General features: G+C 38.6%; 2 protein-coding genes across 2 annotated transcripts; one reads left to right on the plus strand and one right to left on the minus strand.

Moving 5' to 3' along the window:
- Positions 1–5,312: 5,312 nt before the first annotated feature.
- On the minus strand, positions 5,313–12,776 carry LOC145483422 (uncharacterized). The gene is made up of 6 exons (XM_081461929.1): positions 12,608–12,776; positions 11,203–11,358; positions 10,533–10,682; positions 10,088–10,237; positions 6,936–7,085; positions 5,313–5,859 (listed from the first exon to the last, which is right to left on the minus strand). The coding sequence occupies exons 1-6, from the start codon at positions 12,660–12,662 to the stop codon at positions 5,855–5,857; spliced, it is 666 nt and encodes a 221-aa protein (XP_081318055.1). The 5' UTR covers positions 12,663–12,776; the 3' UTR covers positions 5,313–5,854.
- A 4,536-nt stretch (positions 12,777–17,312) lies between these two features.
- LOC145485358 (trace amine-associated receptor 365-like) lies at positions 17,313–19,892 on the plus strand. Its single transcript, XM_081464037.1, has one exon. The coding sequence runs from the start codon at positions 17,314–17,316 to the stop codon at positions 18,682–18,684; it is 1,371 nt and encodes a 456-aa protein (XP_081320163.1). The 5' UTR covers position 17,313; the 3' UTR covers positions 18,685–19,892.
- Positions 19,893–22,740: the final 2,848 nt, after the last annotated feature.

The following is a 22,740-nucleotide window of genomic DNA, read 5'->3' on the forward strand; positions in this document are numbered from 1 at the left end:
TCTGATAAATGCGTAAGCCTTATATTGTCAGAATAGAGGCTTTCTTGACAAATGAATTATAATTTGCTTTCGAATCGTTGAACCGATTAATTCACTTTTATGATAATATTCTGGCTTGCAGTACATTTTATCTTTTTTTAGCACTAGGCAAAAGGAAAACACATGCAAAAACATTTGCTGCCTTAAAACGCCAACTATGAAAGGAAATCTGTTATAATCTAATCTAGCCGCAGCAACCTGTTCCTCAGAAGAACGCAAGCACTTTATTGAAACTGTTTACATTTGGTAGCTTTGATCGGTCATGAATTGTTTCGACTAGAAAAATTTGTCTTTCTTTCCGATACGCATCAAGAAAGGTTTTCCACTTATTAACCAAAATATACTTCAGTTCCTCTACTGGCTTATGCCTTAGGGCGGTCGACAAACATCGCTATAAAATTGAGAAAGCCTCATTATTTGGTATCTTTTTTATCTTAAAATCTTCACGAAAGTAACACAAACCTTAAAATAATTATTAAGAAGTGAAGAACGTGTCAACATTAAACCGATCTATTACAAACCGCCGTAAGTAGTTTATATGAGGTGTGATATAATTTTGGTTCCTTTTTTGTTGGCTGGTTAATAACTTTAATAACAACAAATTTTTTAAGTGTCAATCAGAGTTAGCATTGCTGCTAATTGGGGACAACTAAAACGAGTTACAATTATCAAGACTATGTACAAATTAAACTTTTAGACGTTAATAAAATGTTGTTTCGGTTGGTATCGCATACAAAAGGTTTTCTCTATGACATTTACATGGATTTGCTTCATCAGCAACTAAAATATCATGTAAGTTGCTCTTCGTTTCCTTCTTTGTTTTGAATGATTTTTATTCCCTCCTTGTGCGTTATTTAAAGATACGCGTCAAATTTGCTTGGAGGGGGGAGGGGAACCTTAACCTACTACGCGGCAGTTAAATGGGTCTATCTAGTTGCTTTTGCAAAATGGCTAGAAGAAGGCCTACAAGGTAATTTTTGACCTTGATCTTCCAAAAAGCAACCGTTAATATCTAACAACAACACGTTTAGAAGCGGGCTTCATTATTTGTTAAAAGTAAAGGATATTCTTGTCACTAAGAGAAAATAAAGCATAATCTGACATAAAATGCAGAGTTGAGATGTTGACTAACTTTAATATGCCCAAAGACGTGGAAAGTCCAAAGTTTAATTGATGTAGATCGGAAGCGCCGAAGGCTGTAAATTTTATACAATCACGGAAACAAATAAAGGGTAAAGAACTTCCTGTTTTAATGAAACCCAAGCAGAAATAAGTCACAACTTCAAGAAATCAGCGCAACGTTAACGTTAACACAGTATCAAGTTTCAAACTTCGTTGATGAAAGGGATAGTTACACCGTTCGGCGTATTTGCGAGCTTTGGCGTCAGCGTAAGGTACGTTTTTTGCTTTCGTACTGAACTACAAGCGGTTGAGCAATCAGAGACAAAAATTTGAATGTAGTATTTCGAATTTATTCAACAAAAACACAAGTTATCTGTTCGCATCCGATTGGTTTGCAAAAAATGAAATTGAGTAGTCCACAAGAGTGAGAACGAACAAGCAGAATTGTTATGACAAATATCACCTCTTTCGCCGCGTTCGCATTCGCTTGCTTCGTACAATCGACTGGACAGACGTTATGGCTTGTACGTAATCATCTTTTTGATGAATATGAACAAAGGTCGTGTTCTATTGGTATCAACCATTTCAACCGTAACCGGTTTTGGTTGTTACGGTTGACGTTTCTCAATAGAACACTTTTCCAACCGTTTTCGGTTGAAACGCGGAAGCTCCTGGGAATAGTCCTTACGCGGGCTACAATCACGCGACATAATCACGCAAATGCTTTTCAACCGTTTCAACCTGGTTTCAGTCCGGTTGAAAAAGTTGATCAACTAAACCAACCGAAAACGGTTTTTCCCCGGTAGAAACACGAAAAATCCCAACCAGCCCAACTAACCAGGAACGGTTGATGACAATAGAACACGACCAAAGGTTTAGCTTCTGAAGAAACTGTTGGGTTGCGCCGGAAGGCAAGTGAACTTCTTAGGTAAATGAACCACCAAGGCCAGTTGGTGACGGTGAGGTTTCGAGCGTCAGCCCTTAGTCAGAATTAGCGCTTGAAATGTTTGGTCCGCTGAGGGCCTGTTCACAAGGTGAGAGGGTTATCCTAGCAAACGGGTTACCAAAGCACTCGCATATTTCCTCTATTTTTCTTCGTCGCGTTTACGAGGCAGCCAGAGTTCCCCGGGTAGGCGGGCGTGCTAGGGTTACCCTGGCAGTCGAGTTGACTTTTTCCCTTGTAAACACTCCAGGTAGGGTTAACCCGCCTAGCAGGGTTAACTTTGTAATTGTTTCCAGACCCTTTGAGTGTAACCGCGCATAAAGTTGTCCCGGGTTGTAGGGTTAACCTACCTGTGAAATTTTGCTTTTAAACCCGGGCTATCTTTCGCCCTCCAGCTAGGGTTAACTCACTTGCTAGGATAACCCTGCCTCCTTGTAAACAGGCCTTAAGTCTCCAAGGCGGCTTATTTACGTTTGTAAACATCAAGTTGATAAAGAGCTAAGTCTTTGAGTAATGTGCAAGGATCTTACCAAGAATATCAGTAAAAAGCACAACACATCACAAGCGTCCCAAAAGCACGTCTCGAGAAAAGCGAAAAATTAATTCTCGGACACGAAAAAGTTTATTCCTGAGACTTGAAAGGGTTGCCTTGGAAATTAAGGTCAAAATGGACTTAACGATTAAGACATTTTGACTTCATTTGCGTGCATTAAATGGTTTCTCGTTTTGTAAAAAGTGTTGGGAAATGTAAAGGAAGAGTAGGGAAACATTGGGTGAGTGAACTGGAGCATAGGTTAACTAAATACCCGGGACTAAATACTACCATTCTTTGACATATGAGACCTAAGGTAAGTATTGTACTCTGCTCTTCTTTCTCGTCCTTTCTTCTCTTTTTTGGTCTCACCTTACAAGTAAAGTGCCACAATTACTTTTCTGGGAAAAATCAATACTAACTCTATTAGCTCAAAAAACACAGTGAGTGTATTAATTGATTAAAAAGTGCTTTAATGGTGAAATGCAGGAAGTCATGGCCAGAATCAGTCATGCCGAAATTAAAAGACTGTACGGGAATTTTGCAAGTAGTACAAATTTCATACGCATGGCGAAGTGATTCAACGATAACTTTCAAAAGTTTTGCAAATGGAATAAAGGTCGATTCCAGAAATTCTGCATCTGAGAATTATGAAATGTATTCAAAATTGATCAGCCTAACTCAGCTGTGGTCATTACTGCGTCCTCCACAGATCGTGGAAAGCACTGAAAGCGCTTAAAACTTCCTTCCAAACTCAAGCGGAAACGGAATCAGCGAAACATTTTGCAAAGAAAAAAAGATCAAGCATCTATATATCGCGAAAAACTTCTAGTCGTATTTTTCCTTGCAAATTTCCATGCAAATGTTGAATGAATCGATAATTTTGCTTAATATTGATTTTAAACTATTTATAATATTCCTGCTAGTGTTCCGAGTTTTCTAGTTCTGTACGGGTCCGCAAATGATCCCAGGACCGCAAATGATCCCCAAATTGAACCGCAAATGATCCCGGACCGAAAATGATCCCAATATTGGACCGCAAATGATCCCGATCAAAAAATAAGGAATGGCATGGATTTATATCAGAGGAAGGTGAGAACATGTACAAAAATTATGAACTAAAAAACATGTTTTATCATTTTACAAAAACATATTCCACAGTTGCTGTTTTGTTCTTCGAAGGGTACAGATCGTTTTCACTGTCACGCAATAAAAAAAATAATAGATCGAAACCAACCAATGGAAAAAGCTAAGAAATTGTGATGTACGCTATAGAAGATAACTAAATAAGACATTTCTCCAAGTTCTAGGCCTGTGCATTTCTCCAAACTTCAAATATTCGTCGTAAATGTTTCCTAGAAATTTACAGAGCCCAGTAAGAAAACGCCATGTTGGTGTACATCCGTGGTACACCAATATGGCGGCCGGAATATAGTGTAAACATCTGGAACTTACTTTGGCTTTCTAGGCGACTGATTATCAGTACTAAACAAACAAGCATTTACATAAGCACTTTTCCTAATGCTCTAACTTCTAAAAAGGCTCAAAATCATGAGATAAGTATATATTTTTCAACAAACTCAATCGTAGCTTTATGTCACGCAAACTCCATAACCCTAAAATTCAAAATGCTCTAGTTTCCAAACGAAGCACGCTAATTGTAAACAGATATAAATATACCGCCTCTTATGCTTGATGAGGATAAAAGCACGTCACGTGAAGACGACCTATTGAATTAGAAGTCTTAGAAAAACACATACTTGTAAACATTCTCGAAATCCCGGTGGCGATAGCATCAAACATTTATCAAGCAGCTAATTGTCAAAACGAAGCGGAAGCCTTGGCCTTGCTTGGTCATGAAGCTGAACTTCATAACTATAGCTTGGAATTTTGGTTTCTTAGAATACTCAAGTAGTCATTTCCGAGGAATTAAAGTCAAAATACGACCAACGAAAAATTACAAAATAAATTTGTTCCAATTTCCAGTGCTACACACTAGGTGTTTTACAGAGTGATGAAGCGTTGTAGGCTTGTGGGTCTACTCAGGTGACAGCGTCTTCTGTAATAGTTGCTTCATGGTTAGATTTTAGTTTAAAACTTTAGACGAGTGGCGTTAATGGCTGATAAAATGTGATTTAACCATAACACCGAAATATCAATGTTTAACAAAGGAAGATATAATCATAATTTTACTGAGAATTGTAAAGAAATGCAAGCCAAGTCGTGTTTTGATGATTGAGTGGTGATATTCATAACATCGTAGTTAGCAACAAACTTTAGTCGAAAGTATGAAAAACAAGCAAGTTGTAAACCATTATAATTATAAGATGGCTTTAATAAAAACATCGGTATTCACGTACGGCAATTCCCTATCCACACCATTCCACCATCCATTCCATTCTTAATTTTTTAGTCGGGATCATTTGCGGTCCCTATCGGGGGTCATTTCCGGTCCGGGATCATTTGCGGTCCAATTTGGGGATCATTTGCGGACCCGTACAGTTCTGCCAAATCGTGAATTGTGTGTTTACCGGTACAATAAACGATGGGTTTTTGACCAATCTGGGCGCTAATTGTATCTCAGTTATTTCATAATGGCAAAACGCAGGCTGAATTAAACAATCAGAAAGTGCGCTTTACCTAAACAATATAATCAAAACACGCGAACATGTACAGTAAGGATCAAAGACAAGAAAAAAGATTCAGTTGAATCTGATTGGAGTACACATTAAAACAGTTCCAACAAAGTAAGTTTAGTAGTGCACTTGTGAGTATTGGAAAATTTCTTATGTTTTTGTTCATAATTTAAGTCATTTAGTTAGTCTGTCCGTCCATCTGTAGGCAGGCCGTATTCGGTTAGTCAGCCAGTCACTCAGTGACTATCACATTGTTAAAATAACCAATTTTTGGTTAGTAAAATCCTCCGTGGCATCCCGTGAATACGTACAAACTGTCCTTGTGAAGATGTGCAGTACAAGTCCTGGGTTACCAACAGGACAAAAAGCAGGGCTCCAACGGACTGGACAGGGCTCCAGTCTCCAACGGCCGTGAGAACAAGGACAGCCAAAATAGAAAGATATATGACTACCAACTTTTTTCTTCTCTCAGACTATGAATTGAGCAATGCTTGAGACATTTAAAGTTTCCTTTTTGTGTTGATCCCTTGAATTAGTTTGCTCTTCGTTTCTCCTCGTCATGCAGTTACGTGGTAACCAGTTTCAGGCTGAAGAAATAAAGCAATACAAAAACTTTTACTATTAAAGAAAAATAAAATATTGAATTCTAGAAAAGACAATCACCAAGTAACCAAAACTGAGATTGCAAAGATGTATATTGGATATCCAACTAAAGGCTTCTTTATAAAAAGGCACCAGACTAATGAAAAATTTTGATTGGTCAGTTCTACAATTATTGATAAAAGTTCTAATCAAGTCTGATGTCAAGCCAGTTAAGGGTGGTGTGACCATGGTTACGACGTCATAAGCGCGAGTGGAAATTGAGTGACTAGAACGGATTCTTTATGAAAAGTTAATAAACTACCACGCTTTTGGTCATAGATTTTCTTTTTTTTCGGTATATCCTAATAAGATTCTTGTTGAAACATTCATTCTTCCATGAAAGAAATAGAACGTAAAAACTTGAGAAAAAGAAACTTGGAAGAAGCTTGGTAGAAGTATAGGACGATATTTGAACATCTTTCTCATACTATCATTGACGTAAGGCAGTCGGAAAAATCTGAAATCTTCGAACAGGAAGTGAATCCATGACCTGTAGGTAATCAAATGATTCTGAGTGCAATGTGGGACAAATAAGCACAAATAAAATTTTCAAAGACTAAAAAGAAGCACGACCTCATAGTGCGAGTGCTTTTAATATTATTCCAAATTGCACAAGAAAAATCATTTGATTACTTGTTAATAGTCAACATGCAATTCAATTTCCACTTTCAACACCGTTAGGGATTTGTTGACGTGCTCTCAGCCAGTCAACAAGCTAAAAATTTTGCAGGTTTATTATTAAGGGAGTTATTGGGTGAGTAATTTCAAAATCAGTCGAAAGTACGCGCAACGCAAGACCGATTTCAAATTACAATTAATTAGTAACTAGTCGCATCAATAACAAACATCGAGATGAAGAAGTCTTTAAGAATCTTTCCAACAAAGGGTCAGTAGTTTTTCCCGTAGGCCTTACAAACAGTAGAGAATCATTAATAAGGAAGTCCTTAAAGCGCACGTAATTGACGCGTCAAAGTATATGATATAAACAGTGTAACACAAGTGAGGTGTAATACATACTTACCACAATAGCCCCATTTTCCCTTGTAAACAGATTCCAATGAACACCAAGGTCTTTTCAAAAAAGCTGTGGTGCAGGAGTGATATTTCACTCCCCTGTAAGTGAAAGGCATCCTGCAACATTTTCCACCTGTTGTCCTCTGTAAACATTTAACTTTTGCGGTCAAAGTTGTCCGCAAGCGGAAAGAATAATAAAACAAAGTTAACTTTAAATGAGATTAAATTTCGATAAACATTTACACAACGTTTCGATGTCGTCATGACATCATTATCAAGTGACAAGAAAATAACGGTTCAACAGTGTTATATATGCGGTGAGAGGTGTGATTGTTCATTAACATATTTGTTTAAACAAATAGTTTCGCGCGGATGGAATCCGATTGCGTGTTCAGGCTAGGTTTCTTCTTTCTAATAAACAGCATTTCGTAAATCAAACAATCCAGTTTTCCGTTGCATTTCTTTAGGACGGAAAAATTATTGGCAAGGTCGTCGATATTATAAAGGCCGTGATCGTTCTTTAAATGCTTTCCGATTGCGGAGAACCTGTGTTCGTCAATACGTTGGTGCAAATGCCGGCTGGTATACCCGACATACTCTGCATCGCACAGATCACATTGGTAATTGTACACTACGCATTGTTGATTAATTAGAGGTGGTTTTGGTTCACGTATCTTGAGATCTTCACAGATTTTTCGACTGTTGAATACTGGTTGAAGAGTGTGATCGATTTTCTTGCTCAGGTCAGATAGTTGTTTTTTCACTGCATCGGCCGACGTTTGATCTTTAAATAGCAATACCACTCGGTGAACAGTATCTTCGTTGACGGGTAGTTGAGGTGGCACGAGAGGATCTTTGGTCATCATTGAGGTGACAAAGTGAGAAATGATGGAGTTAATTAGGCTTTCAGGGTACTTGAGGTTCGTAAAGCTCAGCTTCAGATTTAGCCAAGCCTAAAAGCGGAGCTCCTGGGCCGGGTTGTTCAAAGCCCGATTAAGCTAACCCAATATAGGCGAGAATTTTAATTTGATTTTTGAAACTTTACGGTGGACTTTTCCATTTCTGTTGTTTGGCCTTCTGTTTTGAGTTTCAATTATCTCAAGGTCCTCAAAATACACAAAAAGCAGCGAAAAACATTTGTATACAAGTAAAATTATACTTCGGTTAACTTTTATAATCCTGGGTTAGCGTTAACCGACTTCCGAACAACCCAGCCAGCGGTCAACCTCAAAGAACACGTGACCTAGATGAGCTCTAAACTTGAGCCCGCGATGTGGTCACGTGATACTGGTCAGCGGATACCTTGTTTTGACAGATGTCAATTGACCATAACATGGATGTCCAATATCAAAGAGCTACGCTACAAACCGAGGGTGCATGTCTCTGTCAACCTATTAGCTGGAGTATGGCCGCCATGTTGCACGATTCCGTCGTCGTCGCCGTCGTGCGTACGCGCCCACGAGCAATACCGCTAGCCATGATAACCACGAGAAAATCCATTCAGGGGTTTCCTTTTCTGTCCTATATGAGTGTGGGGCTCCGCTTAGCGACCCTTCGGGCCGCCGGAGCTCCGCTATAAGTGATACTTGAGATCTACAGTCGTACCAACAGGCCATGTAACATGATCCTGCTGGTACGTTGGAGCTACCCGAAAATAGGGTCATCCGAAAGTGGCACCAAGAAAAAGCTGCTAAATCCGAACTGGGTCTTTACCTGGCCCCTTTTTGGTGTAGTAGACACAGGACACATCACAATAGAACTCTGCTCGAGAGAACTGCTGTTACATTGTTTTTACTTTTGGTCTCTATTGTTTGGCATCAATGGTGTCTTCTAAACCAAGTAAGAGCCATTTTGTCTGATGGCGGTAACAAATGAACTTAAACACATCGATTTAGTTTACAACCAGGAGGTCAATTGTGTTTCCCAATGAAGACGGAATTTATCAGAAAACCCATTTATCGGAAACCCACCGCAAAGCTCAGATACGAACTATAGAAGGTAATCAAAGTTATTTTACTGTGTATCAACAATGAACGACTCCTCAACGTAAAAGGTTTGAAAAAGGAAACTGGAACAGTTTAGAAACTAAATAGTTCATTAGCATTTTGTTGTCAAGGCTGTTAAATTTTCATGTACATAAGGAATTGAAGTAATACCTCAGACAAAATGAAAACGAACAACAACACAGAATTTCAGTTAAAGAGCTTAACAATGGAGTAGGTGTGAGACAGCAAGATAATAGAAAGACGTTCTCATATTTCAAGAAAATAAATGAGAGCGTATCAGGATGCAGGGAAAAAAAGGTTTCTCGTCTGTTTAGTTCCTCAACTCATTAGTGCAGGCTCAAGTGTGTGAACATGTGTGTGCTGTGTTTTCAACCGGCTGTATCGTTGTAACTTATTGTACCATGAGGATGACCACAACTTGTTTAAAAATGATCTGATATTTGTTTGACACCAACATATAAAGCGCTCAACGGCCAGGCCCCTAATTACATTACTGAACTGCTAGAGCCTTATGTACCAAGCAGAAATCTTCGATCCTCCTCCAAAAACCTCTTGAAAGTACCACCTGTCAAGTTAATAGGCTATGGTCATAGGTGTTTCTCTTTTGTAGCACCTAGCCTATGGAACTCTCTTCCGAACAATATAAGAGGGAGCGGCTCGCTATCAGATTTTAAGACTTGTATAAAGACATATCTTTTTAACAAATTTTATAACTAGACTTTTGGTTAGTTAGTTAATTAGTAGATTAGATAGTTTAGCTAGTTAGTTAGTCAGTCACTTAGTTAAGTTAGTCAGTTTTTATTTAAAGGTTTTAATGATTCCTAGTTTTACTTTCATTTTTACAGCTTAGCTATTTTATTTGTTAGTAATTTTTTATCACTGATGTAAATTTTTAATGTAAATTTTATTTTTAATAACATTTTTTACTGTAAAGCGCCATGAGCCCTGGATATGGAGCTATACAAATCTATTATTATTATTATTATTATTATTATTATTATTATTATTATTATTATTATTGTAGCATCAATGGAGAGAGCGTGGTAGCATTGATCCGTCAAAGTATAACTGCTAGAAAGTGGCGAAGACTTTAACGTATTGGAATTTTTTGTCTTTTCCAAATCGGAAGTATTCTGGCCAAGTAAACACTTACCACAATCTCCCCATTTTCCTTTGTAAGTAGAATCCAGTGAACACCACAGTCTGTTGTGATCAGCTGAGGTGCAGGCATGATGTGTGATTCCTTTGTAAACGAAAGGAATGCTGCAACATTTTCCACGAGTCGTCTTGTGATAACATGCAGCTTTAGGGACCAGGAATGATTTCAGGAAAATAGAAAGAAGAAGAAAAATCAACCTTTTCTACCTTTTTCTTTATAACATTATTTGCTGTTCATCAACATTCTGTAGATGTTTCATCAACATACTGTAGATGTCAACTATGGTCTATAAGGTGAGTTGTACCTCCGCTGTAAACATTTTCAAGTTTACTTTCTTTAAACCAGCTCCCTCGTGGATCCACAGCCACGCTATGACGCAATTTATCATCAACGAGAGAACAGACGCATAAAAGCTGGCTTCAATTTGTTATATACGTACCACAATTTTCCCATCGTCCGTCTTCGATTGAATCCAGTGAACACCACAGTCTGTTGTGATTAGCTGTGGTACAGTAATTGTATTCCACTCCTTTGAAAGTGAAAGGAATGCTGCAGCATTGTCCGTCTGTTGTCTTGAGCAAACACTCAGCTTGGTGGTCAACATTTGCCGTGGAAATAACAATCACATACAGGTAACGTTAACTTACGGATCCAACAATTTCGAAAGAAATGAAATAAGATATTGCACAGGAAGGAGAAGTCCTACATTGGCGGTAAATCCCACTCAGTATGTAAAGCTGATAAAAGCGAATCTTTGTTCACTCAGTGTTAGCATTTTGCTCTTTAGCATGTGACTTTGTAGAGAAGCCAACATCCAATATACCTATCGAAGTGATGAAGGGCACTACTGCTGTAATTACAGTTTAATTTTGCGGTTTCGTGAGCGTTTTGTTGTCAAGGAGACTGTTTTTTTAAGTTTTGTGGCACAAACCGAACATGTACGCAACATAGACCGCTTTGAGCACAACTGAAACTAGTCTGGAATGGATACATACTCGGTTAATATACAAGAAACCGACCCAACAGAGTTCAGTTATTCAACTGCATTTTACAAAAACTATTTATTCTAAACTGAAGGACGACCGTTGTTAAACATCTGTATTGCTCACCGCAGTCTCCCCCTTTTCCTTTGTAGGTAGGATCCAGTGAACACCACAGTCTGTTGTGATCAGCTGTTGTACAGGAATAATGTTTAATTCCTTTATAAGTGAAAGGAATGCTGCAACATTTGCCATCCGTTGTCTTGTGGGAACAAGGCCGAGATTCTCTCCCTCTCTTTAGTTTATAGTCCGCACCTGTTGATTTGAATTAATTTAAATTTCGATTTGACCTTTGCAGTTGTAATTGCAATGTTTACATTTTTAAATGGGTTCGGATCCAGCTGAAGCCCCAAACTTTTTGTCGGAAAGCAATTTAAGCCCTACAAAAATTTTGGGGCTTCAGCTGGATCTGAACCCATCGCCTCTGCGCTAGTGCTGCAGTGCTGTACCAACTGGGTTATGACCTGCTCTCAATGTACCGGTATTCATGGCTCACTTGGTAGAGCACTGTCGCGCAAATGCTGACGCCACGGGCTCAACTTCAATTGCTTAAATTGCAATCACAACTGCGATAGTCAAATCTTCATTTCATTTGTATTTCCGCAGTTCAAAATATTCATTCCACTTTAATTAAGTGCAATTAGACACATTATATAACATTGTCAAAGATAGGCAATTAGCCGCTTTTGATGATATATTAAAATTCGGCTTGTCAGCGAGTCCTTGATAGACATAGACTGTTAGACATGGGAACGAAAACAACGGAAATGAAAACATCCTTCTTCAGTTTTCTTTAATAAAGTACTCTAGACTGCGGTAACAAGCTAAATTTGAATGATATTTTGAACGTAGCCCATTACACACTGTAACGAACACTATGGACAAGCAGTAATAAAAGAAAATCATCTCATCGGGTAAACTCCAGGGTAAAAGGAGGGGTAGAGGAGACTCCTCCACCTCTCCTTTACCCTCGAAAGAATACGGTGCCTAAGTAAAGAGGAACAATTTCCCGAGAATTTTGACCAGGATCAAAGATCGAGTAAACTCCTGTCTTATTTAAATTTTCCCTTCAAGGTGTTCGAATTAAATGTGAGATGTGCATCTGTAAGTGCTGAAGGCATGCAACTTTCAGACGGACAGATCTATTACACATCTTGCAGATTTTTTTTTTTTTTTGCATAAATATTTAATTTGACCCAATTTATTATTCAATAAAACATTGGGAAAGTATTGAACCTTAAAACCATCTGGTTAAAAGTTTAAAAAAAGTAAAAATTTTGCGACGACATTTCGACGTTCGCCTGAGAAGCGAACCCTGAGAAGGCCGTACGAGTAGATTGTGAGATCAATATCCGGCATTAAGTCACTGTTGCCCAGGCTGCCGTTTTACACTCGGTCGAGCCTAAATTGTTTACTCTTTAGAAATCAAGTGGCAAAGAACTGAAGAAAAATTACACTAAAACTACATACTTACCAGAAGCCATACTAAAACTCAATATCACTAGGACGTAGATACGAAAGGAAGTCATCGTCTTTAACAATCTTCAGTTCTTTGGAGGTCTAACGAGTAAATTGACCAAGATCAAACCCTGCTAACTACCCGGCACTCTGTAAGATAAGAATCTTAAATCACAGCTGACGAGTGAAAAGTAAATGAAAATATTCAATAATCATTCCACGAGCACTCGTTGGATATGAGATGATGGTAGATAGCCAACGAGGCGAGTAGCACCGAGTTGGCTATAATCATCTCATATCCAACGAGCGCGAGTGGAATGTTTTTATTAAAACGCCCATGAAATATAGAAAACCAAACTAAAATAAAAATAAAACGCCCCAAGAAATGACGCTTAAGCTTACCATCTTTGTAGAGCATGGTATAATGGCTCGTAACCCATGATGGCTAAGCCAATGGAAACTCTCGAATTGCCTTACCCAATGATCCAGTTTTTAATTATACTCAATAAACCTTTCCAAAATAACCACCCTGTTAGTAATACGGGCGCTCAGTTTCTTTTGTACACAAGAAAGGCTAGGATACATAAACAATAGCCTCCGTTGGGCGCGAAAATATGTTCGGATATTTGTCCGCGGGCATCATCTGTTCCGAAGCGAACAGTTTTTCGAGAGCGTAGCTCGAGGAAAACTGAGAGCTTTGAATAACAGATTATGTCCAAGGACAAATATCCGAGCATATTTTTGAAATTAAATGGTGTTTATTTTCCTTCAAATATTTTCCCAACAAGTAAAATTTGAAAATTGGGGAATGTCACTCGGATATACCCCGGTTACAGCAGAGTTATATTCAGTCACGTGACGCGTTTAGACCAATCGCGTGGAAGCGAAAATAGTCGATGGATTATAAATGTAGTTAGTTTCTTATTTGACTGACTCCGTCGAAACAGCCACTATAATCCTGCATGTCACGCGCGAAACTGTTTTTCAAGAAATTCAAAGACTCTAGGTTTTAGATTCATAATTTTAAAAACTTATGAAACAAGGAAGGAGTGCTTGAAAGTGACTGGAGAGCGGAGTTCGTTATGACGTTATATTCCCCTGTTTTCAACTTGTTTCGAAATAAATTCACCCTTCCAAATAACACATTCGCCGGCTTTTAAGCCTTTTTTAAAAAGGACATCTTATTCAATTAGTCCTCTAAGTTTCTTTTCTCTTCCATTGACTTTTCATGCCGTCCAGATGTCCAGGTGGTATACAATTCCCGCAAACGGCCGGACATAATTTGACCAACGCTCTTCGTCTGCTTGGTCATTAGGTAACAAATACATAATTTTGCAATGGGTCCAAAGTACCTCAATAACTATTTTTGCTGTATCATGATGTATCATATCATATTTTCTTTTTCGTCGTTGAATAAAAGGGTCGAAGCTAAGAAAAATCTCATCGCACATAAATTAGCCGTTTCAAAAGACTGTCTTCTTGTACCCGTATTGCTATAACTCTTAAGAAATAAGCACTGCTAATAGGACGATAAGTCAGTTACAAATAAGGCGGAATGCTAAACAAATGCTAACCTTTTGGAGTTGTCCAGGATCTTCCTCTATGTAGCAATACACTAATGTAAAAACACTCTCACGGCTAGGAATTTTTTTTCTTGTTTACAATGAAGACAGATATTTCTACCGGCAACGAACACGTACCGACGAAAAATTGCATTAACAATAAACGTTACGGTGTTGCATTCTGTTCTTTCAGAAAGAGATTCCCACCAGTGAAATAGGTGTGCGGACAGACGTTTATTATTTAATGAACTTACTTGATCGCTCAATCTCTTTCTTTCATGAACCTCCTTAAAAGATGTCCATGGCTCATTGTGAAGATAACGGCTATCCCTATGCCTTTTTTGGGGGGGGTTATTATTGGGATTACGGGTGTCTGAATTGTTATGCGTGTTGAGCGAGGATAAACTGGCAATACTGCTTGGCAAAAAATTGAGACCAACATCTTGTTTGATGTCTTAAAGGACACACACACTTTACGGGTATAACCCTTCTTCAATGAAGAAGTTGTATGTTCGAAACGTTTGTGATTTTTCACAAGATGAAACTTCTACTTTATCAGATTTCAATTTTTCTTTTCTTTTGAGTGTTTTTATCTATTGTCACGCACTAACCAGGAAGAACAGTTTCTTTCATTTGTTCATCCTAACATGTTAATTTTCGAACAACCTCCCAATCAAAGTGAGTAATTGAAACTTCAAATCGCCGTCACCCGCAAAGGCTGTTCGCAAGAGCGTTAAGAATTAAAAAAGTGAAAAGACGTTCAGGTTTCTTCGGCTCACAGCTGGGATACTCTGATAACAAAAACTGACTCGACTTTCCAGCATTATGTATAAGATTTGTAGACTTTGCTTCTCCATTCTGCTTTCGCTGTAAGAATTTATAAGAGAATGGCAAATGCAGAAATGTCACGAGCCGTAGGCGTCCGTGTAGGCCTGTCACCCAGTTTAACACATTTTGCATTTTTTCTCCCGTCTGACGTCACGTGTCTTAAAGCAACCAATCAGCAAAAACTGTTTGCCAGGCGAACGGTCGGAAGAGAATAAACAATGGTGTGACTATTGGCGGATTTTTCTCGTCTCGCGCTTCTCGCTCCTGGTCGCGCTCCGCGCTCGTGTATCAGTTTTCGCTCTCTGCCCCGCTAATCCACCTGTTCTTAAGGCTAGCTATGTTATGGAAAAATTTGCTGTACCTAACTTTTGCCTTTATTTAACTTGCAAGCATCTCTGTCCGAGTTTGCTTCTGGTGAAATATCTTTGATGGAAATAGTTTTGTTTTTGTGACACAAAGTCATCCTACATGGTTCGGGTAAACGAAGTTGGCCACAGACTGTGTGTTTTTGGGGGTCTAGGCATCCGTTGAAGTTTTATTAAAGAGTTTAACTAATGCTGATTCGGTTATGTCACCTAGGACGGCACACTATGGACTGTATTGAACTTATAAACAATACTGTACTAAATGAGATAAAATCTGGTCAAAAATTTATTACATTAGTGGTAAGCTTTTTTTTTACTCTAGTTGTGATTTTGATTACATTAGTAGTAAGTATTACATGAGTGAGTGATGCAACGTTAAGAAAACGAAAAGTGTATGAGCGCAAAACACACGTTTGTACACGTCGGCGGTCTTTCAGCATAATTCTTGGCACTTCTGTTGTCCTTTGAAATTTGCCAGACTTAATTACTATTCCCCACCATTAGCTGTGAGTTAAGTTCCTGATTGCTAAACTCAAACTAACATCCTTCTATTCTCGTGCAATCGTTAAGATGCGTTTCTGTTCATTTATTTATATTTTTGTATTTCAGCCTGGAATCAAATTTACTTCCTTGTTCGCCTTTCTGATTAACCTTGTCACAGTTACAACGATTGGCGAACAGCAATTTGAAATCAAGACCTTCTTTGTCTCGCCACAAAATGCTCGTTACTTTTTGCCAACAAACCGTGCACTTGCAGATTTTTCACTCCTGTTTTAATGACGACAAAACAATGAATAGCACCACATATACACTATAGTCTTATAGTTCTTATAGGCGCTGAAACGAAATTGTAAGAAAAAGTCTTGATATTAATTTGTTGATCAGGTATCCTCGGGAAAAAAGTACAAGAAAAGTGGGGAAAAAAGTACAAGAAAAGTGGGGAAAAAAGTACAAGAACAAAATTCTTTCCATTTTCTTCCTAAAATGAATGACAAGAAGGCGCGCTTTCTGTTTTAATGAAAACAAAACCAGCGCTATATAGAGAGCGCTTTGAGCAGCTGGGCATCAAATGTATTTCAGAGATTGGTGAGCATGGCTTTCAAAAGAAAAATATATATTTTATCGCAAAGTGTAAAGCGATGAAAGTTGATGAGTTCATTGTAAGGGTGTAAAATATGTAGTTTACACGAACAAAAAAACACGAATATACTTTATTTTGCAACTTATTTTATTCTCCGAATCTGAGTTTATCAGACATAAGAACTTCTATTTAGTTTTTCTTTTTCTTTTTTCGTATGAGTAGAAACGTTGGAGTTATTTTGGAAACTTCATTTTATCAAGAGATGCCTGTAATTTTGAATTGAATCAGGCGAAATAATTTTCCTTTCTTCATCAAAAAGGCTTCAGGCCTCTCGAGTTTTTCATTTAAAAGGTTCATGACAATCATGACCACACCACTGTACTCTTTACCAAAAATACCGGTTAAATTTACTCTGAGAGTTTTACATTAAATGCACTAATGACTATGCGTTAGCTGACGCAAAAAAAAAAAAAAAACCGGCAAGAGCGGAAGAGTGTTTACATGCTATCTCCTATTTGAAATGCCAGTGATGATTAGAGGTTTATAATAAGGAACTGAGCGATTAGAAACCTAGGAAAAACAGTCAACACTACATGAAGGAGAATTTTATGTACATTCACCAAACGTTCTGCCTATTTCTCCATTTGGCTCCCAATTAAAGATTTTTGTGACAAAATACACCATCTGTTTCTTTGTTTACCTTTCTTTTGAGTTGTTTCATGGACTATTGGTCATTATTCCCTTTGGAATATATGGTTTGCGGCGTTCATATCAGTGAAATTGAAAATGAGGTAAGGAATATAAAGCTTATTTTAAAGATAATTAAACCATAGGATCGATTGAAGAAACCGCCGACTGGCGTAAAAGCTGAAGCTGGAGGCCGTTTATGATCGACAGCGGTGGTTGTTATTTAACGGCCCCTGCATCCAAACGAGACAAATTCTTCATATGCAGCATGAACCTGAACATGACAAACAACAACATCAGTTCATCCAGCGCAACCTTTCACTGCAGATACGCACCGCACATATCATGGGAAGTCAGTGGTGGGTCAGCTTTTGACTTGATTATAGGCCTCGTCACGGTCATGGCTTCACTCCCCACCATTATTTTGAACGGATCTGTAATCCTAGCAATAAAGCAACGGAAAGAGCTGCAAAAATCCTCCAACATTCTGTTGTCAAGCCTGGCCGTTACGGATCTTCTGGTTGGCGTTATAGTTATGCCAACATCTGCCATTATTGATTTCTTAACATTACGTCAAGTTTCATTTGAGTATACCTGTATGTTATATTCGGTGAATCTTTTCTTTCTCCCTTTACTCTTCACGGCTACCCTACATCACTTGACTCTCGTTGCTTGGGAGAGGTACGTGGCGGTACAAAAATGGATGAACTACAAACTTATCATCACAAATGGCCGCCTCAAAAAAATTGCCATAGCTACTTGGCTCTCTGCGCTCTTCCCATCTGTTGCGCACTTTACAACGATAGTGGTAGCTGTGGATCGTAAAATTTTGAACGGCGTTTTAACCGGTTGGATTATCGTGGAAACTGTTTGTTTATTACTTGTTGCATTCTTTTATCGAAAGGTTTACCTTGGAATACGCAATCGTAAACTAAACGACATCTCTCAAATCGACGTTCTAATAAAAGCGAAACTGGAGTCTAAAGTTGCCAAGACAACTGGTTTGCTAACCGCTGCGATAATATCTTCGTTTGTCCCAATATTTGTTACTGGTATCTTAGGAAACGTTATGCCAGTCTTTCGTACAAATGCCGCCATGCGGTTTTCTCAGAGAGTAATGCAGTTCATCTCTCTATTTAATCCACTGCTTTACTGTTATAGAGACCACCGCTTTAGGAACGCTATTCGTGAGCTGTTAGGGATGAAAAAGCCTCAAGCAATACAGTCAGCAGTTGGTGCCGCTGAATTTGTTAGGGGAAGGGATCCATTTAGGTCGCCAGAGCTGAACAAAGAAGGAAAACGTACCCAACGCTTGAGAAGATCAGTAACCTGCAATCTAACTGATGCTTCAGATTCTGATCATGGTACTCCCAGTGTGGTAATGTTGAGAAAGTCATTGTCTGCCCACACGCTTCATACATACAGCAGTTCCTCACATCACTTGCATCGGTTAGATCCGCAGGAACCTTCAGTCGTCGTGGAAACAAGTCCAGCGATCCATGCAAAGTGCAAGGTAAAGCGTGGAAACACAATCCTGAAGGTAACAGAGATGAAACCAAGCCTGAAATAACACCGTGAAATTAATATAGCGGTTTTTATTTGAGTGTTTAAAAGTAATTAGTTTTGCATTAACTACGCTACACGATTGGCTTAAAAAAATTCGCGCTACTTTTTCATCCAATTAGAAGTAAAACTAAGACCAATCATAGCTCGTTCGTACACGTTTTCCCGCGCTTTGCACCAGCCCGATGTAAATACTTCGAATATTGATTAGTTCATTGTATTGCCTGTGTCGTTTGTGATTGACTAGATTGATTACTTTGGCTTTGGTTTTACGACACTCAATTGAAAACCGCTCTATACCAGGATCGAAATCCGGTGATTCCAACAAGACCCATGAAACTGGCCAAACGCTAGCTGTTATGGAACGTTTCGAGGAACAGAAGCGGCGACAGCGAATATCACGGCCACTTATGAAGCATCTCTGAACAGTGACTCGATTTGAGACAGAATTTTAAAAACTGCAATTAAGGACGTTCGTGCCCATTGTTTCTGAGCATTCTTACTGCGCAGGTAATAGGGTCCTTTCAATATTCTTGGACGCGCGTTCCTGAGAACTAGAAAGCGAACATGTAAACGAGGCTTAGAGGACCGCGCGCGTGGAAAATTAAAACAGAAACGGGTGCACTGCATGTAATGTGTAAGTTGCCATTATTTTTCCAAAGTTATGCTGATTTTTTGGTCTGTAGCAAACTGCCTGAACAGTTCAAGGAATCGTCCGGATCTTTCCTTTTTCTGTTTCCCTTCCGAACAGAGTTGTAGAAGGCTTAGGAAGAACTTTTGTCCGCGACGAAGTGATCCCGAACTCCGAGATAAAGAAAAAAACCCGGATTTGTAGTGCACATTTCGAGGCTTCCTCTATCAAATCGTCGCTTGGCGGAGAAGAGAGATTATCCCAGGTGAATTACCGAAGTATTTTAATCCCTCGACAAACGAAGGTCCTGTTTCTTCCCGTGAAAAGACACTGGATGATAGGAAGAAACGAACACTTTATGAACAATATCCTAAACCTAAAAAGAGTACAAGGGTTACCCAGGAAGGTAAAGATACCAGTGTCACAAGCAAAGAGGCAGTTCTTTTAGATCACAATTATTGTCAGCGTCTCCCAAACAATCACAAGGGGACCCAAACGGACTTTCCTTTTGAAGATTTAGAGGTTTTAACCAGTGACATTGATACTTTAAAGGAAGATTGGTCAAGTACCCTTCATCGGTAGTTTTCAGTTGTTCTTTCATTGAAATTGCTGGATCGACTGGCTCTTCTTCTTCTGAGATTTTCGGGACTTTTATCTCGACACTTTTTACTCAAAGTTCTGATAGTTCAGCCTTACGCTTTCCTGAGCCCGCACCAGAGCTGGCAGCCATCTTAATTGTCCTCTAAACCTCGTTTACATGTTCGTTTCTAGTTCTCAGGAACGCGCGTCCAAGAATATCGAAAGGACCCTATTCACGTCGCAACGTAAACGCCATGTCATACATGTGCAAATAGTGTCTCCAATTAGCTTAGCTAAATACTCTTTGACACTTAAATGAAGTCTTTCATTAATTTATTCATTCATTCATTCAAATGCGCGCACCAAGAAAGAAACATAAGAAAGTACCTTCGTGTTGTTTTCTTGAGGATAAAATTTACAATTTCAAATAGAGGCTTCGTGGTGAAATTTGCTTGCCAGATGTCATCATATATACGGGGTATTAGATAGTTTGCTCACGAGATATCATATGGCAAATGACTTACCTAAGACTGCGAATTGAAAGGTGTGCGCCTTTATCTAGGTAATTGTTACTCATTTCCAGGCAGTATTGTCTTTGGCAGTTTATGGTTTACTTCAGACAAGCACTGGCCGCTAAAAAGCACCATTACTTAGTTCGTTTACAACTTCTTTCATAGATCACGATTGAGATGCTCATCATACTCCTTTAACAACTTTGTTAAAATGTGGTTGTCTGGTATGCTAAGATATGGAAAAATTCGCTATACCTAACTTTATTAATGGTGCCTCTATTTAACTTGCAAGCATCTCTGTCCGCGTTTGCTTCTGGTGAAATATCTTTGATGGAAATAGTTTTGTTTATGTGACACAAAGTCATCCCACATGGTTTGGGTAGACGAAGTTGGCCACAGTCTGTGTGTTTTGGGGGTCTAGCCATCCATTGAAGTTTTATTCAAAACTAAGGTTTATTTAACTAATGTTGATTCGGTTATGCCACCCGGCTATGACGACATAGTAAGGACTGTACTGAACTTATAAACAATACTGTACTAAATGAGATAAAATCTCCTTTCTTACATTAGTGGTCAAAAATGTATTACACTCATAGTTGTGATTTTGATTACATTAGTAGTTAGTATTATATTAGTGGTTGGTTATTACATTAGTGAGTGATGCAAGGTTAAGAAAACGCAAAGTGTATGACCGCAAAACAAACAATTGTACACGTCGACCCGCGACGTCGGCAGTGTTTCAGCATAATTCTTGGCACTTCTGTTTTGTCCTTTGAAGTTTGCCAGACTTAATTACTATTCGCCTCTATTAACTATGAATCAAGTTCCTGATTGCTCGAAGTAACACCCTTCTATTCTCGCGCAATGGTTAAGATGCGTTTCGGTTCATTTATTTATATTTTTGTATTTCAGCCTGGAATCAAATTTACTTTAATTACTCGCCTTTTTGATTAACCTTGTCACATTTACGATTGGCGAACAGCAATTTGAAATCAAGACTTCCTTCGTCTCGCCACGAAATGCTCGTTACTTTTTGCCAACAAACCGTGCATTTGCAGAATTTCCACTCCTGTTTTAATGACGAGAAAACAATTAATAGCACCACACATACACTATAGTCATATAGTTCTTATGGACGCTGAAACGAAACTGTAAGAAAATGTCTTGATATTAATTTGTTGATCAGGTATCTCCGGAAAAGTCGGGAAAAAAGTACAAGAACAAAATCCTTTCCATTTCCTTCCTAAACTTAATGGCAAGAAGGCGCGCTTTGTGTTTTAATGAAAACAAAACCAGCTTTACATAAAGAGCGCTTTGAACAGCTGGGCATTAAATGTATTTTAAAGATTGGCGAGCATGGCTTTCAAAAGAAAACAATATATTTTATCGCAAAGTGAGAAGCGATGAAAGTTGGTGAGTTCATTGTAAGTGTGTAAAATATGCAGTTTACATTAACAAAAAAACAAAAGTATATGCTTTCTTTAATTGTCAATGAACGAGCTACAAGAAATTTTCTAAATGCGCAACTTATTAATATTCCTTTCTTCATTAAAAAAAACTTCAGGCCTCTCGAGTTTTTCATTTACAAGTTTCATGACAGTCATGACCACACCACTGTACTCTTTACCCAAAATACTGGTTAAATTTACTCTGAGAGCTTTACATTAACCGCACTAATGACTATGCGTTAGCTGACGCAAAAACCGCAAGAACGGAAGAGTTCATACAGACTATCTCCTATTTGAAAGGCCAATGTTTATTAGAGGTTTATAATAAGAAACTGAGCGATTAGAAACCTAGGGAAAACACTCAACACTACATGAAGAATTTTATGCTGCATTTACCAGACGTACTGCCTATTTCTCCATTTGGCTCCCAATAAAAAATCTTTGTGACAAGCTTTCCTTTGAGTCGTTTCATGGACTATTAGTCATTATTCCCTTTGGAATATATGGTTTGCGGCGTTCATATTAGTGAAATGGAAAATGCGGCAATGAACATAAAGCTTAATTTAGAGATGATTAAACCCGTCTTAATTTTACTTGTCATATGATCTATTGAAGAAACCGCCGACTGGCGTAAAAGCTGAAGCTGAAGGCCGTGTATGATCGACAGACGTGGTTGTTATTTAACGGCCCCTGCATCTAAAAGTTATGTTTAGAGAGTCATTGTCTGCCCACACGCTTGATACATACAGCAGTTCCTTACATCACTTACATCGGTTAGATCCGCAAGAACCTTCAGCTGCCGTGGAAACAAGTTGCGCGATCCATGCAAATTGCAATATGAAGATCCTGATAGTAACAGCAACCAAGCCTGAAAAGACACCGTGAAATTAATA

Source organism: Orbicella franksi, chromosome 4 (genome assembly GCF_964199315.1).
Source record: "Orbicella franksi chromosome 4, jaOrbFran1.1, whole genome shotgun sequence".
NCBI lineage: Eukaryota > Metazoa > Cnidaria > Anthozoa > Scleractinia > Merulinidae > Orbicella > Orbicella franksi.

Bases quoted from the DNA above. Each gene is read 5' to 3' on its own strand.
- LOC145483422 (XM_081461929.1), bottom strand. From the start codon at position 12,662: ATGACTTCCTTTCGTATCTACGTCCTAGTGATATTGAGTTTTAGTATG. The intron at 10,683-11,202 runs GTGAGCAATACA...TTGACCACCAAG, and splicing joins AGGAAAAGGGGGAGACTGCG to CTGAGTGTTTGCTCAAGACA. The intron at 10,238-10,532 runs GTACGTATATAA...TGGTCCCTAAAG, and splicing joins CGGACGATGGGAAAATTGTG to CTGCATGTTATCACAAGACG.
- LOC145485358 (XM_081464037.1), top strand. From the start codon at position 17,314: ATGATCGACAGCGGTGGTTGTTATTTAACGGCCCCTGCATCCAAACGA.